Source organism: Pectinophora gossypiella, chromosome Z (genome assembly GCF_024362695.1).
Source record: "Pectinophora gossypiella chromosome Z, ilPecGoss1.1, whole genome shotgun sequence".
Taxonomy (NCBI): domain Eukaryota; kingdom Metazoa; phylum Arthropoda; class Insecta; order Lepidoptera; family Gelechiidae; genus Pectinophora; species Pectinophora gossypiella.
Window position 1 is genome coordinate 298,192 of NC_065433.1, and position 27,045 is coordinate 325,236.

Here is a 27,045-nt window from a genome sequence, read left to right on the forward strand (position 1 = left end):
TGAGAAACTCTACATACATACGTCTGTCTGGCAGAAGGTGAAACGTACTTGTATTTTTTTATATTTTAGTGTCTTTTTGTTTTCGTGCGCTGGTATATCAGAACGGTTCTAGAAACAGTGTTTGAAAATATTTTTTTAAACTAAAACCCGCCAACGGAAAAATCCCATTGTACTTAGTTTATAATAAGAAAATATCTTACCTCCAAAATAATTGTAAGTACATTTTTAGGGTGCGCCTATTATGACGGATTAACCGACAAATAACAAAAGTAACAAAAAGTAAAGTGAGTACCTGTAAAGACAAAGAACGTGTTTCTGCCAACGTTTACAGTTTTTGTTCTATAGTATAAACGGTACTCATTTACACAAGCGCCAAACATTTTTTTTTTACTTGTTGTACATTTGCTGTATATTTATTATGAGATTAACTATTTGGCCGGACAAATAGGGACCGCTGAGGGCTCTCATCACCCGGTACAAAATTTAAAAATGTCAAAATTGGTATGATGCAGTTTGCAAGCTCAGCAAACTATAAAGTAAAACAACTAATGATGAAAATTGGCCAAGTGTCGTACAACATACCTATTAAAATGAATAACATACACTTTGATTTGTATTACAATGATGACGTTAAGTATATAAATATGTAGCACACTCTAATATAATTACAATAAAATAAACTTATCCACACTTTACCTGTAGGGGAGGTACCCACATATTATTATATATTTTATCAACATATACATAAACTCACGCCTGTTTCCCATCGGTGTAATCAGAAACTATGATCTTCAATTATTTTATTAAAATATTTTTTTTATCGAATCTGGATGGATATATCCATGTTAAATTTCAGTTTCCTAGTACTAAAAAGTCTCTGATCTAACCGCGGACAGACAGATAGACGGACGCACATGGAGCAACTACAAGGGTCCTCAGCTGGCTGCGGAGTGCCCTAGAATACGTGCTGTTGAGGGGTCTCTTACGTCACTTCTTCCCCTCGGCTATATAAGTAGGTATAACACGTCACTTAAATGGCAGAATAGGGTAACATAATTATGACCAATAGTCGCTATAGTAACAAATCTATTATTATAAATCAATGTCTACTTCTTAGTTTTTTTTATATAATTAATTTATTCTATGCTTCTATGCTGTTCTGGGAGCATATAAAAAACATAGAACACGTTCAGCTGCTTCTCTTCCCGGGCATGTCGTAAAAACCGACAGAGGGATTGTGTCCTCTAACATGATGGACTAATGTTATGGGCGATAGGCTGATCCCTTATCACCATAAGGTTCGTCATATCCATCTTTGGACTTCGTATCAACAGTGGCTGCAAGTTGTCTTTGACTACTTGTGGCTCTGCCCACCCCATTAGGGATTACGGGCGTGAGTTTATGTATGTATGTATGTATGTAATTAATTTATTTTTATTTTATTTTGTTTCAGCACGGTACAGTTTATTTTACAAAACGGATATTTATAAATAGGTGTATACAAACAACTGACAATTAATAAGTTACCACAATTGAAGTGGATTGAGTTATAGCACGTAGTATATATTCCTTATCGTATGGTTACAGGTAGCCAGACGCCGAACATATAAAACAATGAAACAAATGGCAGCATGAGTTATATATATATACATATATCGTTATCGTGGCCACATATCGAGACAAAATTGATTTTGTTATGAAATACCTATAAGGTAGTAAAAACAGAAATGTTTCGTTAACTTTATATAGTTTAGTTATAGCGAATGCATTGAACGCAGAGCTCAGGTACCCAGCAAGGTGCGCGGCGACCTCGTGGTGGACTCACCTGCAGCCATGGTGGTCGTGGGCGCGGCACAACAATGTCCGGCGGCTGGGCAACTGAGAGACTGGGCGACTGGGCGGTTGGGCGACTGGGCGGCTTTACGGCTAGCTCGGAGCGCGGGCCTCGACTGGCTTCCCACTCCGCTGGGAATCCTTACGACCGTCTTTAATTGCATTAACTACATTATCTTCTTTCTATTTACAACTTAGTCAGTCAATCAGACGACTTTTAGCTTTAACGTCAACGACTGAGTGTCCAAGAGGCGCGCAAATACACAATGCTATAACCATATAAATGACGTAGGCGTTTATTGTGATAAAGACACAACAATAAATGTGTAAATAATGCTTGTGTGTTAATATGTTCGTGATATCAGCGGAGATAGCGCGGGCGACAGGGGGGAGTCGCGGGTGTGGCGGGCGCGGGGGAGCGCTCACAGAGGGTGATTACAACCGGCTTACCCAATTTATACAAGAAAAACGTGCCTTTAAAAAACTAAAAAATATATATTTTCTACTTCTGTTTAGGTTACTGCTTACCAGAATATTAATTTATTGGCGCGTCGAGGACCGCAGTGAAATACGTCCGTAATAGAAATACTGTACTTAATACGCAATAGGTAGGTCGTAAAAACAATATTCAATAAGATGTTAGGTATTTAATTAATTACTATATAAATATTCTGGTAAGCAGAAGTAGACAATCATTATTTTCCGCTTTTTAAAGGCACGTTTTTAGTGTCGGGATTTTTAAAATTTAATTTTCGTGGTCATTTGTTACTCAACAAAAAGTGTACCGGTCTGGATCCTACTTACGTATAACAACCTGTAGCCACTCTGGTCTGATATTCTTTCCAAGATAGAAACCTGTGTATGATGATATATATTAAACTCACGCCTATTTCCCACCGGGGTAAGCAGATGTAAGAGGGTAACTTGTAACACAAACCGGCTCTAGCAACACTCAAGGCGTTATCACCTGGATTTTACCATAAATGTACAAATATACAGGGCCGTATACTAATGTACCAGTACTAATGCACACAGAGACACCTGATAAAAAACGTCTCTCGTAGTTGAAGTGGGTTATTTAGTTTATTGTTATAGGTAGGTAAAGAAGTTGACACGGTTAATGTGTTATCTCTGTAAACGACGTTTGGTAACGAAGTGCACATTGTAATCGAGATAACGGAAGATAAATTTTATATTATGCCGTAGTAAGTCCCCCCCCTGCTTTAACACCCAACCCTCCCCCCACCCCCGGTCGCCAGACGACATCGCAATCGCAACAAAAAACTAGAATTGGTTTCGTTCGACGCCCCGCGGCCTCAACTGAAACAGTATAGTTTATTTCTCTTTTTACTCATACTCTGTGTTACGTTACATACAATACTAGAATGTATTATACATATATGCACTATAATGCCATTGTTCTTTCTTCAGTAGTTTCACTGCCTTACATAGTGCACCACCCAGCACATACCCGGGGCATGTTTAATAAGCATTACAATTGCGCAGGGGGCAATGCTCAGGCGCCTGCCTGTCGACCACAACTTAGCCATATTATTATAGCTACAATGAAAAATTGTAAACTTCAATTGTTCTGCGTCACCACTATCGTCACACGCACCCCGCAATGTACCTACTTACATTAAAATGTAATTGTATTTTATACATAGGTACACCGGAGGCTTCGAATAATAAATTTAATTTACGGACACTTCTTTAGTGTTTTTGTATTTGTAGTCAGAGTTTGAAAAGTTTACTTACTTATCGTCAACTGGCCGCATTTACTTAAGTTGTAATTTTAAAACAAATATGTATATTTCCGAGTCTTATACGTCAATGTCAGTGCTGTAGTTTTCGTTTGGCCCATTTTTGGCATTTCATCTTTATTAACATATTTATTTGGTGAAAGTGTATTTTGTTTTGTAGTATTGACCTGTGATGAAGGTAGGTACCTGAATACGAACGGGCGCCCTGTGGGCGGGCGGGCTGGCCGCCCAGGCGCCCAGCAGCCTAGCGCGCCCGCGAAATTGAACAATTAACTGAAGCGGCCCTCCTTCGCGGTGCATCCATGTCACTCACAATATAACGCTACTGGGACATTCGCCCCGACCAAACTTCTAACGGAATTCAATGGGTTTTGTTTGTCATTCGTTAGACCACGACCGTCAGAGGTTCACAACATAACATTGTATCGGTACCGAAATTAAGTACATCTACTTTTGAATTTCATATCTCGGGGGCTATGCTACAAAACAGATCCCAGGAAAATAAGTGTCAATTAGGTAGGTAAGTATATTGGTTAATCTGTAAGGAATGCTTAAAATTTGCAGGTATATGGTAGGGGCAAGCATGGTGCTTGTTTAGAAATGTCAGGCGGTGAAGTGTGTGCGTTGGTTGGCAGTGTGCAAAGCCGGCAAGTACACCTCGGTCGGGAGTGCGAGAGCAGGCGAGTGCGGAGCCCAACACGAGCGCGAGCACGCCGCAGCTGAGCGCGCCCGCGCCCCCCGCGCCCTGCGCGCCGCGCCCACGCGACCACGCTGCCCACGCCGCGCACGCCGCCCGGCACACGCCTCGGGGGGGACACTCCGCCTCCGAGTCTAACCTGGTTTACAATTGTTCCGTTTTTTATTGTTTAAAAATTGCGCTTCTTTGTAAATGAGAATTGCTGTCCTACTAAGTTGCGGGTTTACTTTCCTTTCCCATTTTCATTATAATGTTATCGAGTAAAAAGTAAGTCGGTTTTTTTCAGTCGTCACGACATAATGATTCAGCGCCCGAGGAGTCTTTCCGTATAGAAGCGAAGCAGACGGCTCACGGAGATCAGCAGTCGACCCCGGAGAGGATGCAGCGCGTCGGTCCGAGCCCCGCCGGAGGGGCGACAGCGGGCGGTCCGGGAGGTCCGCGCTCGCCACCGCAGCGCGCGCGCCACTGCCGAGCCGACAGGCTGCCCAAGTGCTGCCTGCCCGCCAATGTCAAGGTAGCAACATCCTCTCGAGTGACAATCCGTAAACATAATATAGGGGATAACCACCACAGAAACCAATAATTGGTATAAATTAATGAAACCTCTAATTTTTTGCAGAAATCGAGATCATGTAAGTAACCTTTGAAGACTTTGTGGCGGGCTACGAATAAATTAGGTGGCGGGTAAATATACTTAAGTACTTTATGTTACAGAAACAGTTTCTTTGAAATGAATGGTTGTTTTATATGTTTAGGTTCACCGATGGAGCTGGAGGTGCCAATGACGCGGCAGATCCGCGATATCCACAACGACATGCGCTCGAGTGCGAGAATCATCAAGGACTCGCGGGCGAGGCTGCTCGAAATACAAAAGGTGCTCTAATAATGCCCTTGCGCTGTCTATGGCAAGGGGTATGACGAGAAAGATTTATAACGAAATGTGGTGGTGCGTGTGATTGCAGAAGTCTGTCCTGTCGGAGGCAGACGTGAAGGAGCTGGGAGATCGGCACGAGCTGCTGCTGCGCGAGATGGAGCGCTTCGATCGACTCACGCGCAACGTGCAGCGGCTCGTGGACCTGGAGGTGACGACGCTGCGGCGCGCGCGAGACGGCGCCCGCGGCAGCTGCGACTGCCTGCCCGCCGCCGTGTACGGTATGTGCGCGCCGCCCCCTGACCACCCCACCTGCGCCCCCGCCCCGCCACCGCGCCGCGCGTCGCTCACGGTCACGGTTGTTGCAGAGCCGGCGCTGTACCACGAGATGAAGATGCCGCACCCGACGGTGCTGGTGGGCCGCGCGCCGCCGCCGCACGCCGCCGCCGGCGCCGACCCCGCGCGTTGTAAATCTGTACGTCCTCAATTCCTCTGTATACGTCGAAAACGTTAAATTCCAAATTGTGCACAAAAAAATAGGAAAATAAAATTTTAACTGAACTTGTGTTTTTTTTGAAGGAGATTGACCTGACGAGGAAGCTGAGCGAAAGCTACGACATGCAGGAGAAGCTGGTCGCCGACAACGCTGACCTAGAGGTCAAGAGGTCAGGCTCCTTGCTCCTCACAACTAAACCTCATTGTTGATAATTACGTAGGAGATCAATCAAACGTTAACATGTGGTGGGGTTTAGGTAATACTTCATAAAGAGTAAAGACTTTAAAGAACTGTTAAAAATTATGTATAAGAGAGCGTGAACAGTGTGGTGGAGTATGCTCCGTACGCTCTCTGGTTGATTGAAAGGACGCTTGTGCAGTAGGACGTATTTAGACTGTTTATGTGTACAATAATGTGGATAGTTGTATACTTACCGAGTTACTGTATGTTCTATTCTAACCTGAGAGCAACCCGGCGGCGGCCGGCACCCTGCCAGGTGCACTAGGTAAACTGTCTGGTCGGCTCTCAGAGGGTCACTCGTAGTCAAATGTTCATAACAAGGCTGTACTCAAATACAGCCACATTCCCAACTTATTTACGAAACCTATCATCTATTTACCCATTTCCCATTTGACTTGCCTATATTCTCAGAACAGAAAACAAAAGGAAAATGTGGGTATATATATTACACAATCAAATTCTGAAATGTACGTAAATGTACACGTTCTGTGTTTTATTTGGATGGCCGCCGCCTCCAGGGGCACGTGTTGCTATATGGTGTGTGCTTCCGAGAGAACACATTAAAATCTCTTTTCGTTGACAAGGTTGACATTCGGCTGACACTGGCTGCGACGGAAACATTCGAATTGAGAACTGATTTCAATATGGCAGTGCCATCACAAACTCCGTCACAACCGTCACCACGCACATAGTATCCGTCATTCGGAAACTGGAAAAAATAATGAATTTTTAAAGTGGACCGCTGCAACATGGACAAAACAAGGTAGGTGTCGTGTTGCAGGTACATCCTGTACAAGGAGCTGATGACAAAGGACCAGACGCTGGAGACCAGCCGCGCGCAGATCAAGCGGCTACAAGCGGAGCTCAAGCTGATGAGCCAGGAGAACGCGCTGCTGCATGAGCGGCTCGACCGGAACCATCCCGAGGTGACCCGTCGTCCGCCGTCGCCGGTCACGCTAGGTTGCGCTTGCAGGCCACACATAGCCAATTTTACAGAGCTTAGCTTTTACAAGCACAAACACGCAGCCGGCCCCGAGCCGGCGCGGCGGCGCGCGGTCTCGACGCTGGCGTGAGCTTCTCTCGCTACATTGACATTGCAAATTACACGAAGTTTGTGGCAATTGACCAATTTCCGCCGAACAATTGATGTAATAATAAAAATACTGACGTATCTTCTCAGTTTTTTATAAGGTACTTAATATTGTAAAAAATGAAATCATCGTTAAACGATGAGTTGTATTAAATTGTTTTTATGCATAGGGCGATGCGACTTCGATAACCTGCGAACCCAAGACCCAGGGACAAACCGACAACAATCAGGTTAGCTCACAACAATACAACAACTAGCTTGTAGCCTGCCACTAGTGCTGGTTGCTATTGCTGAGTTTTCTTCTTATCGTGTGGGTTATCAGGTGGAATACCAGCCACACCAACCCTGGTGTCAGGGTTATTATTGAGCCGCCAAAGGCCCCTCGCATGACTCGTGTAACGACTACATACTTACCTCAGCAAGTAGTAACCGGGACCAACGGCTTAACGTGCCTTCCGAAGCACGGATCATCTTACTGTCGGACAATCAGGTGATCAGCCTGTAATGTCCTAACCAAACTAGGGATCATAAAGTGATTTTTGTGATATGTCCCCACCGGGAATCGAACCCGGTGTCTCAACCTCAACTACTGGAGCACGGAGGCCGTTGTTGTTTGCTGAGTTATAACTCAACAATCAATTCTCATGCAAGATATTATGTCATATCACTTGTTTGTTATGATTGTCTAAATTATATTACCCAACATTGTATACAGGACTTGAAAGACTGCCAACAACTCACACTTAAGCTCGCGAGCTACCAAAGCTCTACCTCTGAACTTGTAAGTAACTTTTTTCTATTAACTATCAATGAACTGATTAAATGTCGAATGACAGTTTTATTGCGTATAATACTCAACTTCTAGTATTTATTGAATAAAGAGTAGGCAATTTCCTCGGATATTTCGCCTTTGATCGAAGTTGCGGAAAAATGTTGACGCGCAGGCTTTGTGGCTACCGTAACGCAACAACCGCCGAGTATCTACGTAATATAATAAGGTGTGCCTTTTATCTTTATATGACATGGAAGATTTGAAGCGTTTGTCAAATTGTTATACCTAAATGCAAAAACGAGTGCGGATGTTTGTTACATTGCTATTACACCTAAACCGCTGAACCAATTTAGTTTCGAAATAGATAAAACCCAGAGATGGATATTTGACTCAGGTACTTACTTTCTTGGGACGGATTTATCCCATGAAGTCCATACTTATAGTTAGTTTAGTAGTGCAGTTATAGTAGCGTAGAGCGGATGAAGGGTAATAGGATTACGAAAGAAGTATATAAAGGAAAGGTTAGTGGTAGGACTGGCAGAGAAAGACCTTAAAGGACGTACATTGACCACATTTGAGATGTCCTTAGAAAAGGTTCAGTACGATCTACACTGAAGCTGCGTGCATGTATGAAACGATTGATGAATGTGGAAGAAGTAACAGAAGTGTGTCAGGATCGAAGTAAATGGAAGTCCATAGTCTGCTTACTTCGGTGGGAAATAGGCGTGAGTTTATGTAGGTATGTATGTCTAATCTAAGCAAAATGATCAAAAGACGAACCCACGTTACAGCGAAGTGCCTGTTCCATATAACATTTTCGTTTTGACGTTTCGTAAAAAGTCATAATTTGATAGTCGTCCATTATCGTGTGTAGGTGAAACAAGTGGGCGAATTGGAAAGTGAAGTAAAGAGTGTGCGCGGCGAGATGGATGAGCTGAAGAAGGCGGCGGAGGCGACGGCGGCGGCGGGCGCGGGCGGCCCCGCCTGCAAGGCCGCCAAGGGCGCCAACTCGTGCTTCACGCCGGTCAGCATCCACCACGCAACCACACTCCATACAGATATATCGATCTTACATGGAGTCTACATAGAAAAATTGCGCGACGTAGCTATCCTCCCCTCGGCGCTTATCGCTATCGGCTCACATAATAATTGTTTTTAAAGAACTCCAGACAAGTATTAAAACTAAGTAATTCGCTTTATTCATATCAGCAATGGCTGGTGACTTAAACAGACTTAAATGATGAAGAGTTTGTATGATGACAGTGGAGCGCACTCGATGTGCACTTAGTGCTCGAACTCTACCTGCCCTGTAAGTATACACTCTGAACAATATTGTGCCTTGCCCACCTGACGTACCATCGGGTCAAAGTGACAATCTCCTTTTTTGAAGTCTGTTAAAACAGCTCATAAGATTTAATTTATCAAGTTCAGAGTTTTCCTCGTACCGTTAGTCGACGGCATGTTTTATATTTACTTCTCCTTTATAACTCAGTGAGAGAGCTTTACTTAGAAAATGGACGTCATAAAAAGGTAGCATTTTCCCTGGAGAGAGGAAAGTTAATTAATCTAAAGGCGAAGATTAAAATTAGTTTGATGTTTGCAGAGCGGCGGCCCGCCGTGCCCACCCATGACCAAGGCTGTGAGTATATAACCATCGACTCACTAACAAATAGGCGGACGTCACACACAGCGCTCGTGATATTGTCGGGGCCCCTTGTTCGCTCATGCTGTAAGAAGTAAGTAGTAATCTGATCTCCATTGTACTGGTATTGTCCGGTGACATTTGCGGTACAAAGCGGAGTTGTATGGTATCACACACAAAGGCTCCGTCACACGCATTCTTTACCCTTCAGTCTCGTGAGTAGCCGGGGCGGATGTATTCAATAATAATATAAAACTTGCAGCTTCCTAGATCTTCTGTAAGGCGCGCTGAAAATGAATTATGTTGATCAGCGACAACCTGCTAGAGAATAAAAACAAAACTCGTTTTATCGTAGCACAATGCCTTAAGTGCTTACAAAGTAAATTGTAATATACCCCGCCGCCCCCGGGCGGGCGCCCCCCTGCTCTAGTGTGCGACACGCGCCTGACGCTCTGTGTTGTTGCAGTGTGGTGTATGCCCGCCGTGTCCCGCGCCCTGCAACCCCAACGCGCCACCGGTGAGTTGTCATTGCTCACTCCTCGTTTACAAATTAATATTTCTTGCAGCTTTAACGGCCATTTTCTAATAACACTAATAAAACATTCTAAATTTTAGACTCCGGCGGAAAAAGAAGTGGCTAGACTGACGATCCAGCTACGTCAGACGGAAGAAAATTTTAAGACTAAAGTTACAGAAGTAAGTTCATTAAAACAGTTGATGCGTCGACAAGAGCAACGAATGGTGGTTTACCTGCGGCCGCTTCGTAATAGGGTGTGAATGAAGAGAATTGGTGAGCATAGTGCATGTAAGCGGGGTGTGCGATGCGGCGGCACGTAGTGGATGCAAGCACACGTACGTGATGTGTGCACTCTGTCGGGCAAACGGCGCGGACGTGACCGGCGTCCGACAGGTGGCGCATTTGTACATGTTGTATTTGACAAGGATTATCGGGACAGGTGCTGGAAACGGTGTTACCGTGTGCTTGTCATAAAACTAACGGTCAAAAATGCCGTTCATGAACACATACAATTTATGTATAATTCTGGGTATTCAGTTCATCTTGCAGTGGATACCTCTGACTAGTTGTGAGCGTATGTTATTTGATTATAGTGTGCAATGCTGCGTTCGGAGCTGATGAAGAAGAAAGAGGAGCTCGAGAAGGAGCGATGCCAGCACCGGGAGGTGGCCAACAAGCTGCGTGAGCTGGAGATGAAGTTCGAGGGGCTGACGACGCATACGAACATGATGCTGGGCACCAAGGAGCAGGCGCTGGAGCACGAGGTGAACGTGCGCGCGCTCAAGCAGTGCTACCGCGAAGCGCGCGAGGAGATAGACGAGCTGCGCCTGCTCATGAAGGAGCAGAACGACCAGCTGCAGGACTACAGGGTCAAGGTAAGTACATCAGATTGCAAAATGACTGAGCTTGTTCCTTCAGCCTTACTGTAAGATCATACGAACGTTTGGTCTGAACGCCTTAGAGTGGTCATACGCTTTCTCTCGAAGTGCGCTACTCGATAACGTTGCGCGAAGTTACCTTTACTTTTTAGTAAGTAGTATATTGCAGAAGTTATGTGTGTTTGTTGGATGCCTGCAGTACATGCAAGCGCAGCAACTGGTGGAGGAGCAGCGGCGGCAGATGGACCTGATGGACATGGACAACACCAGGATCTCCGAGCAGATCAATCTCGAGATACAGAAAGTCAAGGTACGTGTCAACCAGCACCAGATTACAAGCGCCTGACGAGCTTAATGAACATTTTTCCTATGTAAAAATATTTTAGTAAAGAATTTTAGGGTCGAATCCAGAAGTATTTAAATAAAGCTTTATATAATATAATAATAAAATAAACTTGATAGCATTTAACATTAATATTGATTACAGTTATATTTCACTATTTAATATAAGCCCTATAATTTCCCTCCCGACAACAAGTGCTACCAAGTACTAATAAAAGATCCTTGTCCACCTATATACAGAAGAGTTAGCCAGCACCTATATTCGCGTCACGCCTGCGCGATGAATGTGCGTAATGATTATTTGTGGCTTGCAGCTGAAGTTCCAGGAGAAGCTGCAGGAGCTGGCGCCGATCCCAGACCTGCTGAAGGCCACGCAGATGCGGCTCAAGGACGCGCAGCAGGCGCAGGCGATCGCCGAGCACAACGCCGAGCAGCTCGCGAGAGAGCTCAACTGTGCCAGGGAAAAGGTACATACCTTAACCCAAGTTAACCGATCTAGTTTTCAGTAGTATTTTTCTGCCATTTAATCGAATACTCCCGTGATAACTATATCAAGCAAATGAGACAAGACTTGAAATGGGCTACATTCCCGGTAAGCGCCCCTCTCACATGCAAAGTCTGATCCTCCAGACGTCCTCATCCTGTCTGCTCTGAACAGAGTAAGACGACGTAAGATGTGTGGGCTTACTTCAGGAACCTCTCTGGGTATGATCGATAAATTCGACAAAATAAAACTATTGAGGAGCTGCTGCAGTTGAGTATTGTTTGCTTGTGCAGGTGCATATCCTGCTGCATAACACGGTGAAGCCGCCGGAAAAGACGCCGGAGCAGCGCGGCGCGGACGAGAAGCAGCTGGCACTACTGCAGCAGCGCATCGCGCAGCTCACCGACACCAATCTCTCGCTCAAGGCCGAGATCGAACGTCTTAAGTAAGTTACACTTATGTTCTTACCAACGAAGTTTTTAAAATTATAATAGTTTTTTTTTAATATATCTGGTAGAAATTGGATTTCCACTTCTCAAGTTAGGAAAAAAAATCTGGTCGACAATGAAGATAGCCTACACCAGTTTAAAATGGCTAAAGGTAGATAAAAGGATTTCTGTCATTTCATAACTTCACGTCTCTATCCTAATTGCGGTAGTCAGAGGTACAACCATCGCAACATGAACTACTAAGTAGGTATATATCCTAATTGGGGTATTCAGAGGTATATCCATCACAAGATGAACTAAGTACCCACACCTCACCGAGCTTTCTGTTATACCCGTGATTCCTGAGCAGCTTCATTAAATCTGGTATACCTACCAAGAATTAATAGTATTTCGTACCACTGGTTATATTTATTTACGAAAAAATAATCGATTTTAGGGCGAATGTGATTCGCATGGAGGAGTCTGTGCTGGCGAATGAGAAGCGCCTGCAGGAGAAGATGCACGAGTGCGCGCAGTTGGGTGGCGAGCTGGACCGCTCGCGCGATGACGCGGCGCGTGCGCTGCAGCGCTCCAACGAGCGCATGGAAACCATCCGCAAGTGCCTGCAGACCACCGTAGCCGAGCTCGAGCGGCAGCTCGCCGCTGCGCGCGCGCAGGTCAAGTCCTCCGAGAAAGAACGCGAGGAGGTAGCTGTCGCACAAACCTTATTTTCATGCCACACACATCATCATTAAAACCATTATATTAATTATTTTGTATGCTGGATCCGTGTTTGACTGTTTTATTGTCGTGTTCCAGTTGCAATGTCGTTTGAACTGCCAGATCAAGAGGCTGAAGGATAATTTCGACCAGGCGCAGCTGCGCATCATGGCGCTGACGACCCAGGTGGCGACGCTGCGCCACTCGGCGGGCAGCGACGCAGGCGACGGCGAGGGCGACGTCGACAACTTCGAGTGTCTTTGCAAGACCATGTTCGAGCGGCCGTGACTTCTTTCTCCTTTACAATCAAACTTGTCGGTTCAACGTTGTCGCGAAAATAAGTCAACATAGACAAATTAAAATTACTGAAAAAATTGGTACTTAAACGTTCTTTCTCGATAATAAGTCTTTAAAATAAGTACTTACTTACAAAATAGTGAGATATACTAGTCATGTTGACTTAATTTCGAGCATACGGAGCGAGTGAGGGGCGTTGTAGTGTAGGTGCAGGACGTGGCCTGGCGGGCGGCCGCGGCGCGCTGGCGAGCCGGCTGCCGCCGAAGGCGTCCATATTAGTATTATGACGTCGTAGTCAGAGTTGTATCGCCTGTTGTAATCAGTCGTTCCAGTCTATTGGGTACCGTGACCAAATAATAATTTGGGTATCTAGTCTTTTCTCGTTGACTATTTTGAGTGTTTACACTAATTACATCCTCTGTACAAAATTTCAATTACTGCAAATAAAAATAGTGACACAATAATAAAGCGTTTTATTAAATATTAACAACATTGAAAAGGAAAACCACAACAAGTTGGAAGTATATAAAGGTCGGTTGCACACAGACGGCAGTTCACTTTGTAAAATGTCAGTGATATGGAAGTAGGGTAAAGGGTTTAGGTGAGGGTGGTGTCTGGGGTCGGTGCGCGGTCGCCGGTGACTGTGTGCACGTTCCCATCGGCGGCGAAGCAGGAGCGCAGCGCCTCCTGCGCAACATGCGCGGCGCGCAGAGGCGGCGCGGCGCCTGCGCAGCCGAGCGCGCGGTCCAGCGCCGCGCAAAGCACGCGCGTCGCTTCCTCGCCGCGCTCTTCCTCCATCAACCGCGCGCCCTCCTACACACGTTACATATACTACGGTTTACGAGGGTTTCTGTGTGATCATGCTAGGAAGTATTCTTCTCAGCATGACCATCGTATCTTCTAGATCTAGTTAGTTGAAATTTTCAAAACAGTGGTAAATAATAGTACAAAATCCTGACTATTTTTTACCGTCTAAAGATAAAACATCCATGGTCGTGGCAGGAAGTACAACACAATCTAATGAATATTAGCGTTGATAGCGATATCCTCCTCGGCCTCCACGGTGTGTCTCCCGGAGGTTTCTTTATGCAATATAGTTTTCTCCATCTTCTCCATTCGAATCGAATAAGGAAGAAAATCTAAAAAGTTTTGTGATAGTGTAAAAGTGAGCACTGATTGACGTGTCGGGGCGCCTGCGCTGAAGTTCGTTTACTCGGTCATTCGAATTTTCACGAACCCGGCGTTTAATTCCTATTTCTGAATTATTCGTATCATATGGTTTCCATGTTAGAAAATTTCCTACTTAGTTTTTTTTCATATTCTGAATTTTCCGAATTATAAGATTTCCACATAGTTCATTTTTACAAATTCATATTTTTCCATATTAGGTATTATAAATGGGCCAGTACAATAAGCAAAATAATAAATAAGCAATATTTAGGTTGTCAATAAAAACTTCATGCGCAATAAGGAGAACAGAGGAAGGAAGTGATTATGATTATTTTAATGTCAAATCAATCAATGTCATATCCATTATCTATTTGTAAATTGTTTTCCGTAAAAATCCACAGAACATCAAACTGGTTGCCAGTACAGGAACTCCAATCACCATTTACAGCTTTACCATCAATATAAAATACAACTCTTGATTTAACAAAGTCTACAGAAACATGCATTACAATTTTGCAATATTAATAGTTTGATTAAACGATAAATGATGGCTTCTACGAGTTCTGGGGAAGTTGGGCTAGATTTTGTGGAAATCGGCAAGCGAGGTAAGAAGAAGTTACTGAGGGCCGGCTACCAGTATTACTTACAAACAAAAAATAAAAACGGGAGTTCTATTTGGCGTTGTGCAAATAAAGTTCGACGTTGTAATGCTAGTGTGACATTAAATTTTGAATTGAATTCAGTATTACGAGAAAGTAGTCATACTTGTAAACCGGACTACTTTAAAAACAAAATATCACAAGCCCTAAATTCTTGCAAGAATCGTTGTCGCACGGATTGGAAGTCAATGCCTAAAATATTCGAGGAGTGCATGGAGGGACTTGACAGTGACTCAGACTCCAGCAATAAAAGCCGAGGTACCGCCGTTTTCCTCCGTTAAAGATGCGTTGTATTCAACACGAAAAGATGTTTATAATGTTTCTAAATGTACATTTAAGAAGATTGACGAAGTAGAAATCCCTGATATATTAAAGAAGAATTTTCTTTTATATGAAGGTGAAGGAGAACATAAAATTTTTATATTTGGAAAACGGAAATGTCTAAAATTATTAAAAAAGGCAAATTTATTTTTAGCGGATGGAACCTTTAAGAGTGTGCCTGCGCCTTTTGAACAATTATTTACAGTTCACATTGATACCGGAAGTTCTCGGGAGCTGACATCTATCATACCAATATTTTTTTGCTTATTGCCGAACAAAAAAGAGTGTACCTATGAAGAAGTATTTCGCATTCTGAAAGAAAATTTTAATATCTCAATATCTCATTTTAAAAGTGACTGGGAAACGGCAATAATTAATGCCGTTAAAAAAGTTTTTCCGGGTGTACGTGTAAAGGGATGTTTTTATCATTTCTCCAAAGCGATTTGGAGAAATGCAGAAAAATGTAACATGCTGATAGATAAACAACACAGAAAGATCGTTAGACTGACTTCTAACTTAGCCTTGATGCCAGCCGAATACATACCCGAAGGATGGTTATGTATTTTAAACAAAGCATCCGATGACACTCCAACAGAAAAGTTTATAGAGTATTTCAATAAAAATTGGATGTCTAAAGTCTGCATGAACATGTGGTGTTGTACAAATGAGCGCCACAGAACAACCAACGCTCTCGAGGGCTGGCACTTTCGTTTAAACAAAAAGATAGGAAAGAGCAATCTTTTCGAATATATTCATTTTCTAAAAAAGGAAGCAGATTTTTTTGCAAAGAAAGTGAAGAAGGGACAAGTTTATGTAATTGAAAAAAACAGACGATCGAAATATAATAAAAGATTCGAAAATTGAAAAATATATTGAAGACTTGTTAAAGGGAAAAATAACACCTGGACAATGCTTAAAAAAGTTATGCTGGTTTAAGTGATTGATTATATTTTATTTTACGCATTCTTTCCGTTGCGCATATTGTTAAGTTAAAAATAAAGAAAAATGTTTTGTTGTGTTTACTGTCGTAATTATTATTTATTCTAACTGTAATTTTCGGAAAAATAAGAACTTGTATAATTCATAATTGATAAAATAGAGAATTCGGAATATTCGGAATATGTAAAATCTATAACTAGGACTACACAGATTGGGTATAATAAAGAATTGGACAAATATATAATTTGGCCAATTCGGAATTAGGACCCCAACGCCGAGAGGATTTTCACATTTGTTTACAATTTTTCGTTACTTTACAATCGCACTAAAACTGTTTATCTTCTGTATAAATATTATAAATACTTTAACGGTGTTGTCATTATCATTTATCTATCGCCACACCATCACACAAAGGCTAATTGACCTCAACCGATGAGGTAAATAATTGAGCGCATTTTTTTTATATTGGCCAAGTATGTTGGCTCTATTAATTATGCCTGATGGTAAACATAGAAAAGCCCTAATTGCAGTAGCAACTGAAAAGCAACGCAATGAGTCAGTTTCGAATCAGTTGCGAGTGTTGCGACTCGTAGGTTGCGACTACCATATTAGCCTACTAGCGCAATGGGTCGTTATAGAATATTTAGAAGACATTTCTACTTATTACACTACACTTGACTAATGCAGAATTTTAAAAAACAGAGAGTTCCGTACAAACTGTCGTAAATTATCAAAGATCCACGCATTTCCGAGAGAAGAATACAAAGCGAAATAATTATTAAAACACAACGGGTAACGGGTAACTTAAAACAATGAATACAAAGCGATCGTAAAAGTTTTCTTATAGAGATTCGGAACGCTAAAAATGGTCAAAATAATAAACTGCAGCAACTCAATTAATCTTCATTAATGTAACGTTAAATATTATAATGAATGTGCCACCGCCGTATGTGTGGCCGCGGTGAATGACGGAAAACTTTTACGTGGACCGCATCGGCCGCCACCGCACTCCATTACGGAATGTACACCAATAACCGCACACACGCTGTTTATTTATAAGCAAAACTTCATTAATGGAGCGAAGTATTCCAACGGAACAACACTAACGGTGCAGTTTATAGGTAATAGCATTTCCGCAACGGTTAACTCGAATGAACCTCAAAGCATCGTTTGACAATTTAGTCGTTTAGGCCGAGCATGTTCCGCTGCCGCTCCGATCTTTCAGCGGGTCAAAGGGCACGGGGACGCAAATTGCATCACACGGGACACGACCGCACCGCCCCCGCCCCGCCCCGCCCCGCGCCGCCCCCGCGGCTCCAGGCGTCCACTGTGTGCCACTGGCGGCGCCGGTCAGAGGCGACAGTTTGATTCACCAGCACGGGACGGATTGATTTATTGGCTGACTATTGCCCCGCAGCCTCTCCGCGGGAACAATGTGCGCCGTCTCTAACTTATTTATCTTAGCAGCAACGTTCCAGTTTTACTTGTTTTACATTTTATATTTCACTTCACTGTACAGCGCACTCACCTGAAACGAACTGATGCATTCCTCAACGGCTTCCAAATTGATTTTCACCAAATCTTTGTCAACGTTAGTGGAGCACTTGCTGCATTTAGTGGGTAAACTCTTAAGGTGTGCTTTAAATTTCCAGGTGCACGAAGTATTTAGACATCTGGAAAGGATTAAAGGTCGATAAATAAACTTACGATTTCATTTGATACGACTATGACTGGAGTAGAGAGGTCGATTACCGCAGGTAGGGCGGGTCGTCGGCGGCCATCTGCTTGAGCGCTGGCCAGTCCTCGCGGCAGGCGCGGCAGTCGCAGTGGAACCAGTAGCGTGAGGCCAGCGCCCGTCGCCGCTCCTGCAGCCCGCGCACCAGGAAGTGCGGGCCGTAGTTCTCCGACACCACGTCCCCCGGCTCCAGGGGCCGAGATGCGCGCAGCACCAGTTTGGTGCCTTCGAAGTACCTGCACACATTGTTCGAGTCACATATTCTGCTAATGAGCATACAATAAAAATGTTAAACGTACATACCTACTTAATTTGTGTGAGGTAGGGTTAAGTGAACAAACCTGGCGACGGCGGGGTAGCACTCGTGGTTGAAGAGCGCGCCGGTGGGGTAGATGCCGACGGCGATGTACAGCGGCTTGGAGCCGGAGAAGGCGTGCGCGCCGCGCAGCGTCTCGTAGATCTCGTGCGCGTTGAACTGCAGCAGCTGCAGGTTGCGCACTAGCGTCTCGCACACCGCGCGCTCCGCTGCACACAACCACATAAATGGTAAATTCAACACTCGACGTGTACGCAATTCTCGGCGATTATTAAGTTAATCACTGACCTTTCTCAAGATTATCTGGATCGCAGGATTGAAAATATCCTGACTTCTTCAAACACTCGGTAAGGAACATCCCCATCACTATCCTCTTCAAGCAGTCCTCCCCGCTCCTCTGGTCGGTGTGTGTGCACAGTGAGTATATTTGAGACGCTTTCAACTCCAGATTTTCTACCAAATTAACTTTGTCTTCACCTTTACCATCTAGTTCTTCTTCATTGGAGTTCTTTTCGTTCATTTTCAATCCTTTCTTGCTTCTATTTAGTCTTTCTTTTCTATTCTTCATTTTAGATTTCTTCGTCACACCTTCGATATCATTCAAAACGGTACCTTCTACTGTCTTTATATCGTTTGATATATATTTTGAATGTATCGATAGAGTTGTCTCGAGACCGGCTTGTGTTACCATACGGAGAGCTATGTGACTGAGTATTGACATGCCGGAGCCTGGAAATATATCAGATTGTTACCCAGATGTTATCAATTGTAATTTTCGATATGTTTATCATATGTACCTATGAATAGATCGAGGAAGCTGCACTCGTGGGGGTGGTAGGAGCCGAGGGCGGCCTCGCGGCAGCTGAGCCCGCAGAAGGCCACCGCGGAGCACGCGGGGCACCACACCGGCGCCTCCTCCGACCACTGGTCCAGCCTAAGGTCGCATTATGTACTTTCATCCAAAGTACCTCAGACAAATAATTACTTAATACATTAAAATGTGTATAGATCATGCAATGTGTGGGTTAAGGCCGTTCAAGGCCGCACGGCACCCGGCTGCAGCGTGCAGTCAGGAATATATGTAGGGGATGTTATCGTTTCGTATTGTACGTAATGTCAGTTTACGAACCGTTTGAAGCAGTGCGTGCAGTGCGTGCCGTAGTAGTCCTGGTGCAGGCAGGCGGCGTAGGGCGCGTCCACGAGCAGCACGTCGCCCGTGCGCACGCGCGCGCCCGCCACCGCGAACCGACCCTGTCGCCCATTGATTTATATATGTATTTACACGTGGATGGCTTGGTATTCTGCCACCATATTTATTTCAAAATTACTCACAAGTTACACCGCCGGTAGGTAGGTGCGCCCCGGGCGTGGGACTGAGTGAGGTATGAACTATGTATGCAATGGGTCAATACCCGGTAGGTCCATGATATTATGTATCTGAAGTATCTGATAGCGTTGCGAATTTCTTTTGTATCTCACCCTGTTTTCTTCTTCAGTAATTTTGACAAGTTTGGATAGTGCTGGCATGTTCTGCCTGGCTCCGCCCGTGACTGAGATGCCTGTGGAGTACAAACATAACTGTAGCTGGTGGCGTGATGTGGTCGTGGCATGGTCGGCAGGCCGGTGATTGACCTTGCAATCTACACAAAAAGAAGATGCAGTCACGCTGGGTACTGGGTGTGAGGCGAGTACCTGTCCTATCGACGGCAGGTGGCGGCTGCGCATTGAAGTCGAGGCTGTCGATGTCCCGCGCGAGCTGCGCGCGCGCCTCCTCGTCTCCGCCCAGCAGCCGCCCCGCTAGCTCGTACGACACCTTGGCGCGCGTCGGTTCACCCGCTCCTGACCGACAGACACCACATAGGTAAGTACATTAATGCGAAAATTCGTGACTAGACACGCGAGGACTATTGCACTTTTATTTATATGTATCTTTGGTACTTAGTAAAACTTTTCTAAACCTTAACAATATTAAATGATTGAACAGGTGCAGAATTCGTACGTGTTGCGTTAAATAAGAGATTAGTTTGTACAGTGAAGAACAAAGGACAGTTTGGTGTGTGCGTTTGGGTTTAGTTTTAATATTAAGTTACAAGCCAAGGGAGTAGGTACGCCACGCCCGCGCTGGTCGGTGTTGTGTTCACCGACTCGAGAGCCTGCAGCAGCCATGAGCGAACGCTTATTAAAATTCTTTGCGCGACTTTGTGCAGGGTTCACGTGAAAATAATATCACATTTTAAACGGATTTCAAAACAACGTAAGTATTATATTTCAGTGTTATTGCGACTGAAGTGAAGAATTTTACTGTAAGTACGTATATTCATATAAAGAAAACACTGGGTATCTAGTGCTGGCGGTAGAGGGTGCCATTAGTTGCGAATTCCGAATCTTCCCGCTTATGGAGAGAATAATACTGAAAAAAGCTAGAGGTAGCCGGTTGCCGCGTGAGCGGTGAAAGTGTTGTGTATTGTGCAGCTATTGATACTGTCGAACAAACATCTAACGCGCGCTGGCTGGACTCACGAGCCATGAGCTAAAAGCCACAAGCCACGCAGCCAGAACGCCTAATTGCTGTTTAATTTGAAATCCGGCAATCGGTCGTTCGACAGATTGCCCAAGTTACAGTTCCTGTGAACCGCAAACTATGTTTAGACGAAACAGTGATTGGAAGTTATTGAAGTTTGCCTTTGCCTACAAAACTACGCATAACTAAGTACTTGGAAACTCTCTAAAGGCCTCGTCGAGGCTCGAGTGGCGCGCTCCGCATGTTGTTGCGACTATGGTTTGAGTTTCGGTCCTTACACAAGTTGCTTTGTAAAGGATTGAGCTTAAGAATAGCCAGCTGGCGGAATAAATGTGGACTCGAGTTATTCAATATTAGTGTAGTACACATGAAAATGTGTCCGTACAAAATGGTTGCTTATTATTATTATGAAACGTTTCTGAATGTCTAGTAGATAGATCTAGGTAACCTCCGTCCCTACTTTTAACAGAATCGATCGTCCTAAGCTCGTCTGATACTTCACTGTGCTACTGAACGTCACAACACTAACTCGTACCGCGCATTTGAAGCTATTTTAAAATGTTATTCATATTGAAATATAATCACTAATTGCACTGAACTAACTACGTTTGAGCTAGAGAAGTTAACTAAAACTAGTGGAAAATCACTACGTGGCTTTAGGTGTTATAAAAAAGTTGCTAAGTGTATTTCATGGGCATGGTTTTAAAGAGACTTTATGAAAAATATATTTTGGATGCTAGATTATGCGCGTGGAAATGGTTGGTGGGTGGTACCTTTGTAGCAGTGGCCCATGCGCCAATAGTACAGCGGGCGCATGCGCGCGGGCAAGCGCTCGCGCAACGCCAGCCGCAGGTCAGCGAGGGCGGCGCGCGCGTGCCCCGCCGCCAGCAGCGCCTCCGACCGTTGCCACAGCGCCAGCGCCAGTGACACGCCGCCGTCCAGGGCCTCTTCGCTGCCTACGACACAACGTCACCATACATGACACGACACACTCAACAAACAAACAGACAAACGCAACCCACAGAGAAGGCTAACCGCGACTGAGTGCGGCGCGTGGCATCCGCCGCCTCGCTCTGTGAAGCAGCTGCAACAATCACTCGTCGAATGTTTTACTGTTTTTGTTTTTTTATATTATTTATTTAATTTTTGACGTCTACGGCATCGGCGCCATTAGCAGACGATTAACTTCCGAATTGATCATTAGATCCACGTCTCTTATCTTTTCCTACATATTCGTACATACATATAAACTCGGATGTAATCCGCAATGGAATGGATAGACCGATAAATTTCACAAAAAAATAATATTTACAGCATAAACAAAAAAGTTACTTATAATGTACAGAAATAGACTGAACAAACAAAACAAAAATAAAATTAAATAAAACTAAAATAATTGAACAAAATAAAAGCAAATTTTATTCAATTAACAGTTAAAGTAAACCTTACTGAAAAAGCCCGCCTCCAATCGCACCTGGCGCAAACGATACCCATTATGCTGGCTGCGTTTCTGGGTTGAATAGCCAGCGATAAGACAACACCTTGCAGCCACCCTTGTCACAAAGCTTAGATGGAATATGACGTACAGTGTTAGAAAGTTTTGCAATATACACCCAGGAAGGTAAAGCTTAGCACGTTCTATGTTTTTTATTCGTTCCCAGTCGAACAATGAAACAACTTACGTTTAATTTAACAGAATTCGCTTAGAGATAATTAAATTTCTAAATTACGACGACACGGAGTTCCCATTGTCTTTATTTCCAGATCTACCCAATTGGCTCCCAGTTGGGTGCCGGACGGGCGCTCCGAGCATGTCACCTGCCTCGATCGCACTCCAAGGACCGAGAAACAGTTATTCTTCTATTCCACATTGGTTCTAACTGGTCCCACCTGTCACTCACGCCAGGAGCAGTCCCGGGGGGCGCGACCCGCATCTCACAAGGTCATACCTCTAATTCGTCCTCGCGCTGAATTCAAATACAATACTATTCTGAATACAAACAGCGAAATATTGCGACAATATTTCAGATTTCTTTATTTCCCGCGATCAGATCTGGGGTATTTCAAATAAAGGCCAGGTCATGAGTACTCTATACCGGCGAACATGCGTCAAGTCTTTGATGAGAGTGGAGGAAGCAAAAGTCGTGTGCCAGGAAATTCCGTGGTCTCTGTCTACCCCACGGTAAATAGGTGTGATCTTGTGTATGTGCGTATGGATGGTGCGTTGAAAAGGGTGTGATATTATCGACTGTCCAGGCTTCTTAGATCGGTCTTGTACAACCCACCCCCGCGCCACACCGCGCACCGCCCTGCGACCATGTCAAATGCCACTCCATGTCAAACAACAGTTAACGTCACGATCTTTGCTAGAACAACAAACGCGAGCTTTTAAAGTGGATCTGTACAGCCTTGAGACACGTACGCGCGGAGTGGATGATCGTCGCGACTCTATAGTCACCTACGAGGTGGGGCGCTGGACGCGGCTGCAGTAACTCTCTTGACGCTGGACGTGATCAATTTCCTTCAATATTGTTTAACGAGAGGATGATTTACTGAATTTTGTATATTGTTATTAAGTTCTTATTACATTCGACAAAAACAATAAATATAACAAAGTAATTCGCAATGTTTAGCTACCTATTATGTATCAGTGGATTGCCCAAACATAGAAGCAGATTAATTTCACGCGACAAGTTCATCTAAATTACAGATTTCAAACATTCCATGTCAGATAACCTAACCACCTCCACGCCCGACACATACATCGTATACGACGTGAATATACTTATTTTACATAGGCTTCGCGCCCCGCTTAGCTTTTTTGGACGATGATGATGAGATGGTGAAAGATGAGAACCCCGTAATGGGGCTGTGTACTGAATGTATTGTGTAGGTACCTGTGGGCGGCGCTTTCAACACGGCCTGGCTGGCGAGCGCGAGCGCACGCGCATGGTCGCCGGCGGCCAGGGCGGCGCGCGCGCCCTCCCGCCGCTGCTGCGATGCGCGGGCGTCCTTGCCGCGCCGCAGCGGACACACCCTGGACAGCGCCTCGCTCAGCACGCCCATCACCTGCTTACGCAACACACACCATTAATTACCATAACCCTACTAAAACTCTTTTCTGCTCACGATTAGCACAAACTAGGTTGGTGGTTTAGGGTAAAGGTAACTACCTCATAATAAGTACTTATAGAGATAAATTGGCACAGGATACATAATACGTAGATTGCTTGGTTTAGGTTCTCAACTAAAATATAGGTATTAAATGTTCCCATTTCGCACTGATGCACTTTCAAACCGTGAACATTAACCGCGTTTAGTGGTACGGGGTGTTCAATGTATAATTAATTGCAAAGTTCCTGCTGAGACAGACTTTTAGCCATTTTAGACATGATCATGATTTTGGGTGGCGGTGCGCCGGGGCAGCAAGGGCGGCGAGTGCGGTGGCGCGGCGGCTCACAAACAGAGCAACTGCACTCTTGACCCGATTGCCGCGCGGCTGCACCGGCGGTCCTTAATGAACCGCCCTCGACGCGCTCCCCTTCTGTCGACCCTAGCAACCGCCACGACTTGCGCACAGATATTATCACTATGCTCGCCACTCTGCCTTGTCGTACAAACGTATCGCCTCACGTTCTATGCTGCGACGTTTTTACATTCTTAAAACAAAGAAGTATAACGAATGTGTGCGTTATTTAATTAATCGTTGATAATTATATCTTTCTCTGCCTAATAATGGGAACTAAATTATAATTATTTGTTTCGAGCGAGTCAAAACGTGTGCGTTTTACTCATCACTCTGGTAAAGGTGTTATGCGAGCGCAGTATTTACCTCGGGGTGGTCGATGACGGCCTGCAGGCGCGCGGCCCCGTCGAGTGTCGGCAGCCGGTCCAGCCAGCCGGCGGACCCCTCAGCCCGCGCCGCCGCCTCCTCCGCCAGTGCGCGGAAGAACCCCCGCGGCCCCGCCAGCGTGCCCTCGCTGCATGCCGTCGCGTACGCAGCGTCCTCCGTCTCGTACACGCGCGACATCGCTCCACTGCGGATTATAAACACTTTCAAGTTTTGATTATTCTCCAAGTATCAGTACGTAGGGTTGACCATCTAGTCCTTACCCATGTGAATAAAGGACAATAAGCACATTACGAGTGTTGGTCTAATATTATTTGCCGACCTATTACCGGGATGAAACAGAAATTTTATTAAAAATTAAATCCAACCCAGTCGTGCTCGGAGCTTTGATACAAACTTATTTATAAGTAAGCTTGTTGAAAGTCGCTCAAGCAATTACGTCTCTACATTTCATTTTATAGAATTTGTCTCGTTTTGTCCTTAGCTAACTCGGGGGAAAACACTGATTTCGAGGCTACCCTCGAGGCTACCTTCGCAGAACATACCTACGTATGTTCTGCGAAGTCGGAGTGACTTTATACTTACTTAAGTGTTAATTACTGAGTTAGTTAGTGCTTTGAATGTAGAGGTCGTGCGGCCACGTGGCGGGCGCGGCTGCTTTAACCATTCTAACACTTCTTACTAATTATAAACTTTTTCCGAACGAACAGTTTCTAATTAAAACATCAGATTAAAATAAATACATTTTCAGAGTTCCGTATTTCAAATGGAAAATCGTTTACAGAGGATCACTTTGTTATCTATCCGCATGTCAATAATGTACCTACTTGCCTAGTAGACATTGAAATAGTCAGTACTAAGTGGTGCTGTCAAGTCGCAACGCAATCCGGAGACACGGCTATTACCCATGTATTGATACGTACTTATAACAAAAAATATAAACCTAGGTATCGATTATGCAATTTATCAAGCCTATCAAAGTTGCAATTTCAGCCTCAGTTCACGCGACATTTCCAACATAAGCTCATGGCATCATGGGAAAACATCGTGAGGATACCCACATTCTCGGGAAATGCATTTTCGGAGCTATGTGATCTAACCTGTATTGAGCTGGTTCCCCTTCGCGGGTTTGAAGGTCAGCCAGGCAGTCGCTTCTGTAAAAAAACCGGACCTGTCAAATCTTCAGGTTATGTAAGCGGGTCCTGTGAAAAACGGGATAATGAAGCTCATGACTATATCCAAATGGGGTAGTCAGAGGTAAATCGCAAAATAAATTAAGTACACCTCAACAACGTAGCCGTCTACAAGCCAACTGTGACAGTGGAAACGTGCAAAACCTGTGCCGGCTTTAGCATTATTACTATTTATGTACTTATTATAATTCGAACACTTTACAGAAATAAATGTATAGTTGGACTATACGTATAGTGTATCTGTGGAATATATTTAGCAGCGCATCTCCAGTCACTAAATGCCAGCCACCGCCTGCGCCGGCGCATGACGCTGTCACTTGTCATGCACACGCTGTGTACAGCGCTCGTACAAGTTGTACACTATACATTACTCTCCACTTGACACTTCTCGTTAACAAGCACACATCCGTCTCCCAGCTTGCGGCCGCAGATTCCAGTGTAATGACAAAAATGCCACCAATTCATGAATATTTACAAAATATTCATCGCCATTAAATTTGCGAGCAACTATGTCAGATAGACGGGACGAAACATCAAAGCCAATTCTAGGATTTATTTAATAGGAGACGTTTTCCCTTATCCGCTTGAGACGAAGCGAAAGAACCTGCAAATATTTTCCTGTTTTCTGCTTCACTTTTATTTTATACTCGTAAATGTTTACTTTTTATTCTTCTTCTTCTTCTTATTATGTAAGTAGACCGTAAGACAAGTTGACGTCTCAATCAACATCTAACACGTAATTCACACATTCAAATAAATTAATTAACGGTAGGTACCTACTCAATCCACGTACTGTAATATGAATTATATAGAATAATAATAATTCATAAATTAGTTTAGGGTGAGTCTCCTCAGTTGTTTCAAGTAGGTATTGATATGAGAACACAGGCGGGGCGCGCCGCGTACCGTGCTGCTGGGTGCTGGGAACTAGAGGGAGAGAGCGCTGAGCAGTTATTGAGGAAGAATAATGATAATTGATAGTACCTGGGTTGTTTACTGTGGTGCGGAGAGTCGGCGTGACCGGCGCGGGCGCGTGCGTGGCTAAAATTACGCGCAGAGACCGCGCCGTGTGTACCGTCGCGCACGCGTGCTATTTCTGACGCGGCCCGATTCATCAAATAACACTAGTTATCCGTCGAACAACAACATAATGCATTATCTTATTTTGTCCAGCAACACAATCATTAAGTAGGTACTTACATGGAAAAAGGAATTTTTAGTGATCTTACATTTACCATTATACCAATTTTAAAATTTTCTAGGTTTTTCTT

At 44.3% G+C, this 27,045-nt stretch overlaps 3 protein-coding genes across 3 annotated transcripts in view; 1 reads left to right on the plus strand and 2 right to left on the minus strand.

Moving 5' to 3' along the window:
- LOC126379941 (uncharacterized) overlaps positions 1-2,048 on the minus strand; it is a 40,049-nt gene extending 38,001 nt beyond the window's left edge. Inside the window, exon 1 of the mRNA XM_050028957.1 lies at positions 1,826-2,048. Coding sequence (XP_049884914.1) covers positions 1,826-1,997 — 172 coding nt within the window. The 5' untranslated portion in view covers positions 1,998-2,048. The remainder of the gene's footprint in view (positions 1-1,825) is intronic.
- LOC126379939 (putative leucine-rich repeat-containing protein DDB_G0290503) lies at positions 19-13,532 on the plus strand. Its single transcript, XM_050028954.1, has 21 exons — positions 19-37; positions 857-1,012; positions 1,588-1,712; positions 4,161-4,435; positions 4,580-4,807; positions 4,913-4,925; positions 5,049-5,167; positions 5,256-5,639; positions 5,744-5,829; positions 6,682-6,826; positions 7,706-7,771; positions 8,637-8,786; positions 9,366-9,401; positions 9,871-9,921; positions 10,020-10,100; positions 10,515-10,796; positions 10,999-11,109; positions 11,456-11,608; positions 11,919-12,070; positions 12,511-12,760; positions 12,873-13,532. Exons 5-21 carry the CDS (start codon positions 4,673-4,675, stop codon positions 13,059-13,061), a joined length of 2,403 nt encoding a protein of 800 aa, XP_049884911.1. The 5' UTR covers positions 19-37; positions 857-1,012; positions 1,588-1,712; positions 4,161-4,435; positions 4,580-4,672; the 3' UTR covers positions 13,062-13,532.
- Positions 13,529-26,851, minus strand: LOC126379940 (SET and MYND domain-containing protein 4). The gene is made up of 14 exons (XM_050028956.1): positions 26,759-26,851; positions 25,682-25,735; positions 24,564-24,768; positions 23,629-23,800; positions 21,505-21,687; positions 19,903-20,049; positions 19,690-19,769; positions 19,340-19,461; positions 19,008-19,144; positions 18,499-18,939; positions 18,236-18,419; positions 17,912-18,130; positions 17,688-17,832; positions 13,529-13,883 (listed from the first exon to the last, which is right to left on the minus strand). Exons 3-14 carry the CDS (start codon positions 24,759-24,761, stop codon positions 13,668-13,670), a joined length of 2,244 nt encoding a protein of 747 aa, XP_049884913.1. The 5' UTR covers positions 24,762-24,768; positions 25,682-25,735; positions 26,759-26,851; the 3' UTR covers positions 13,529-13,667.
- Between the last annotated feature and the right edge of the window lie 194 nt (positions 26,852-27,045).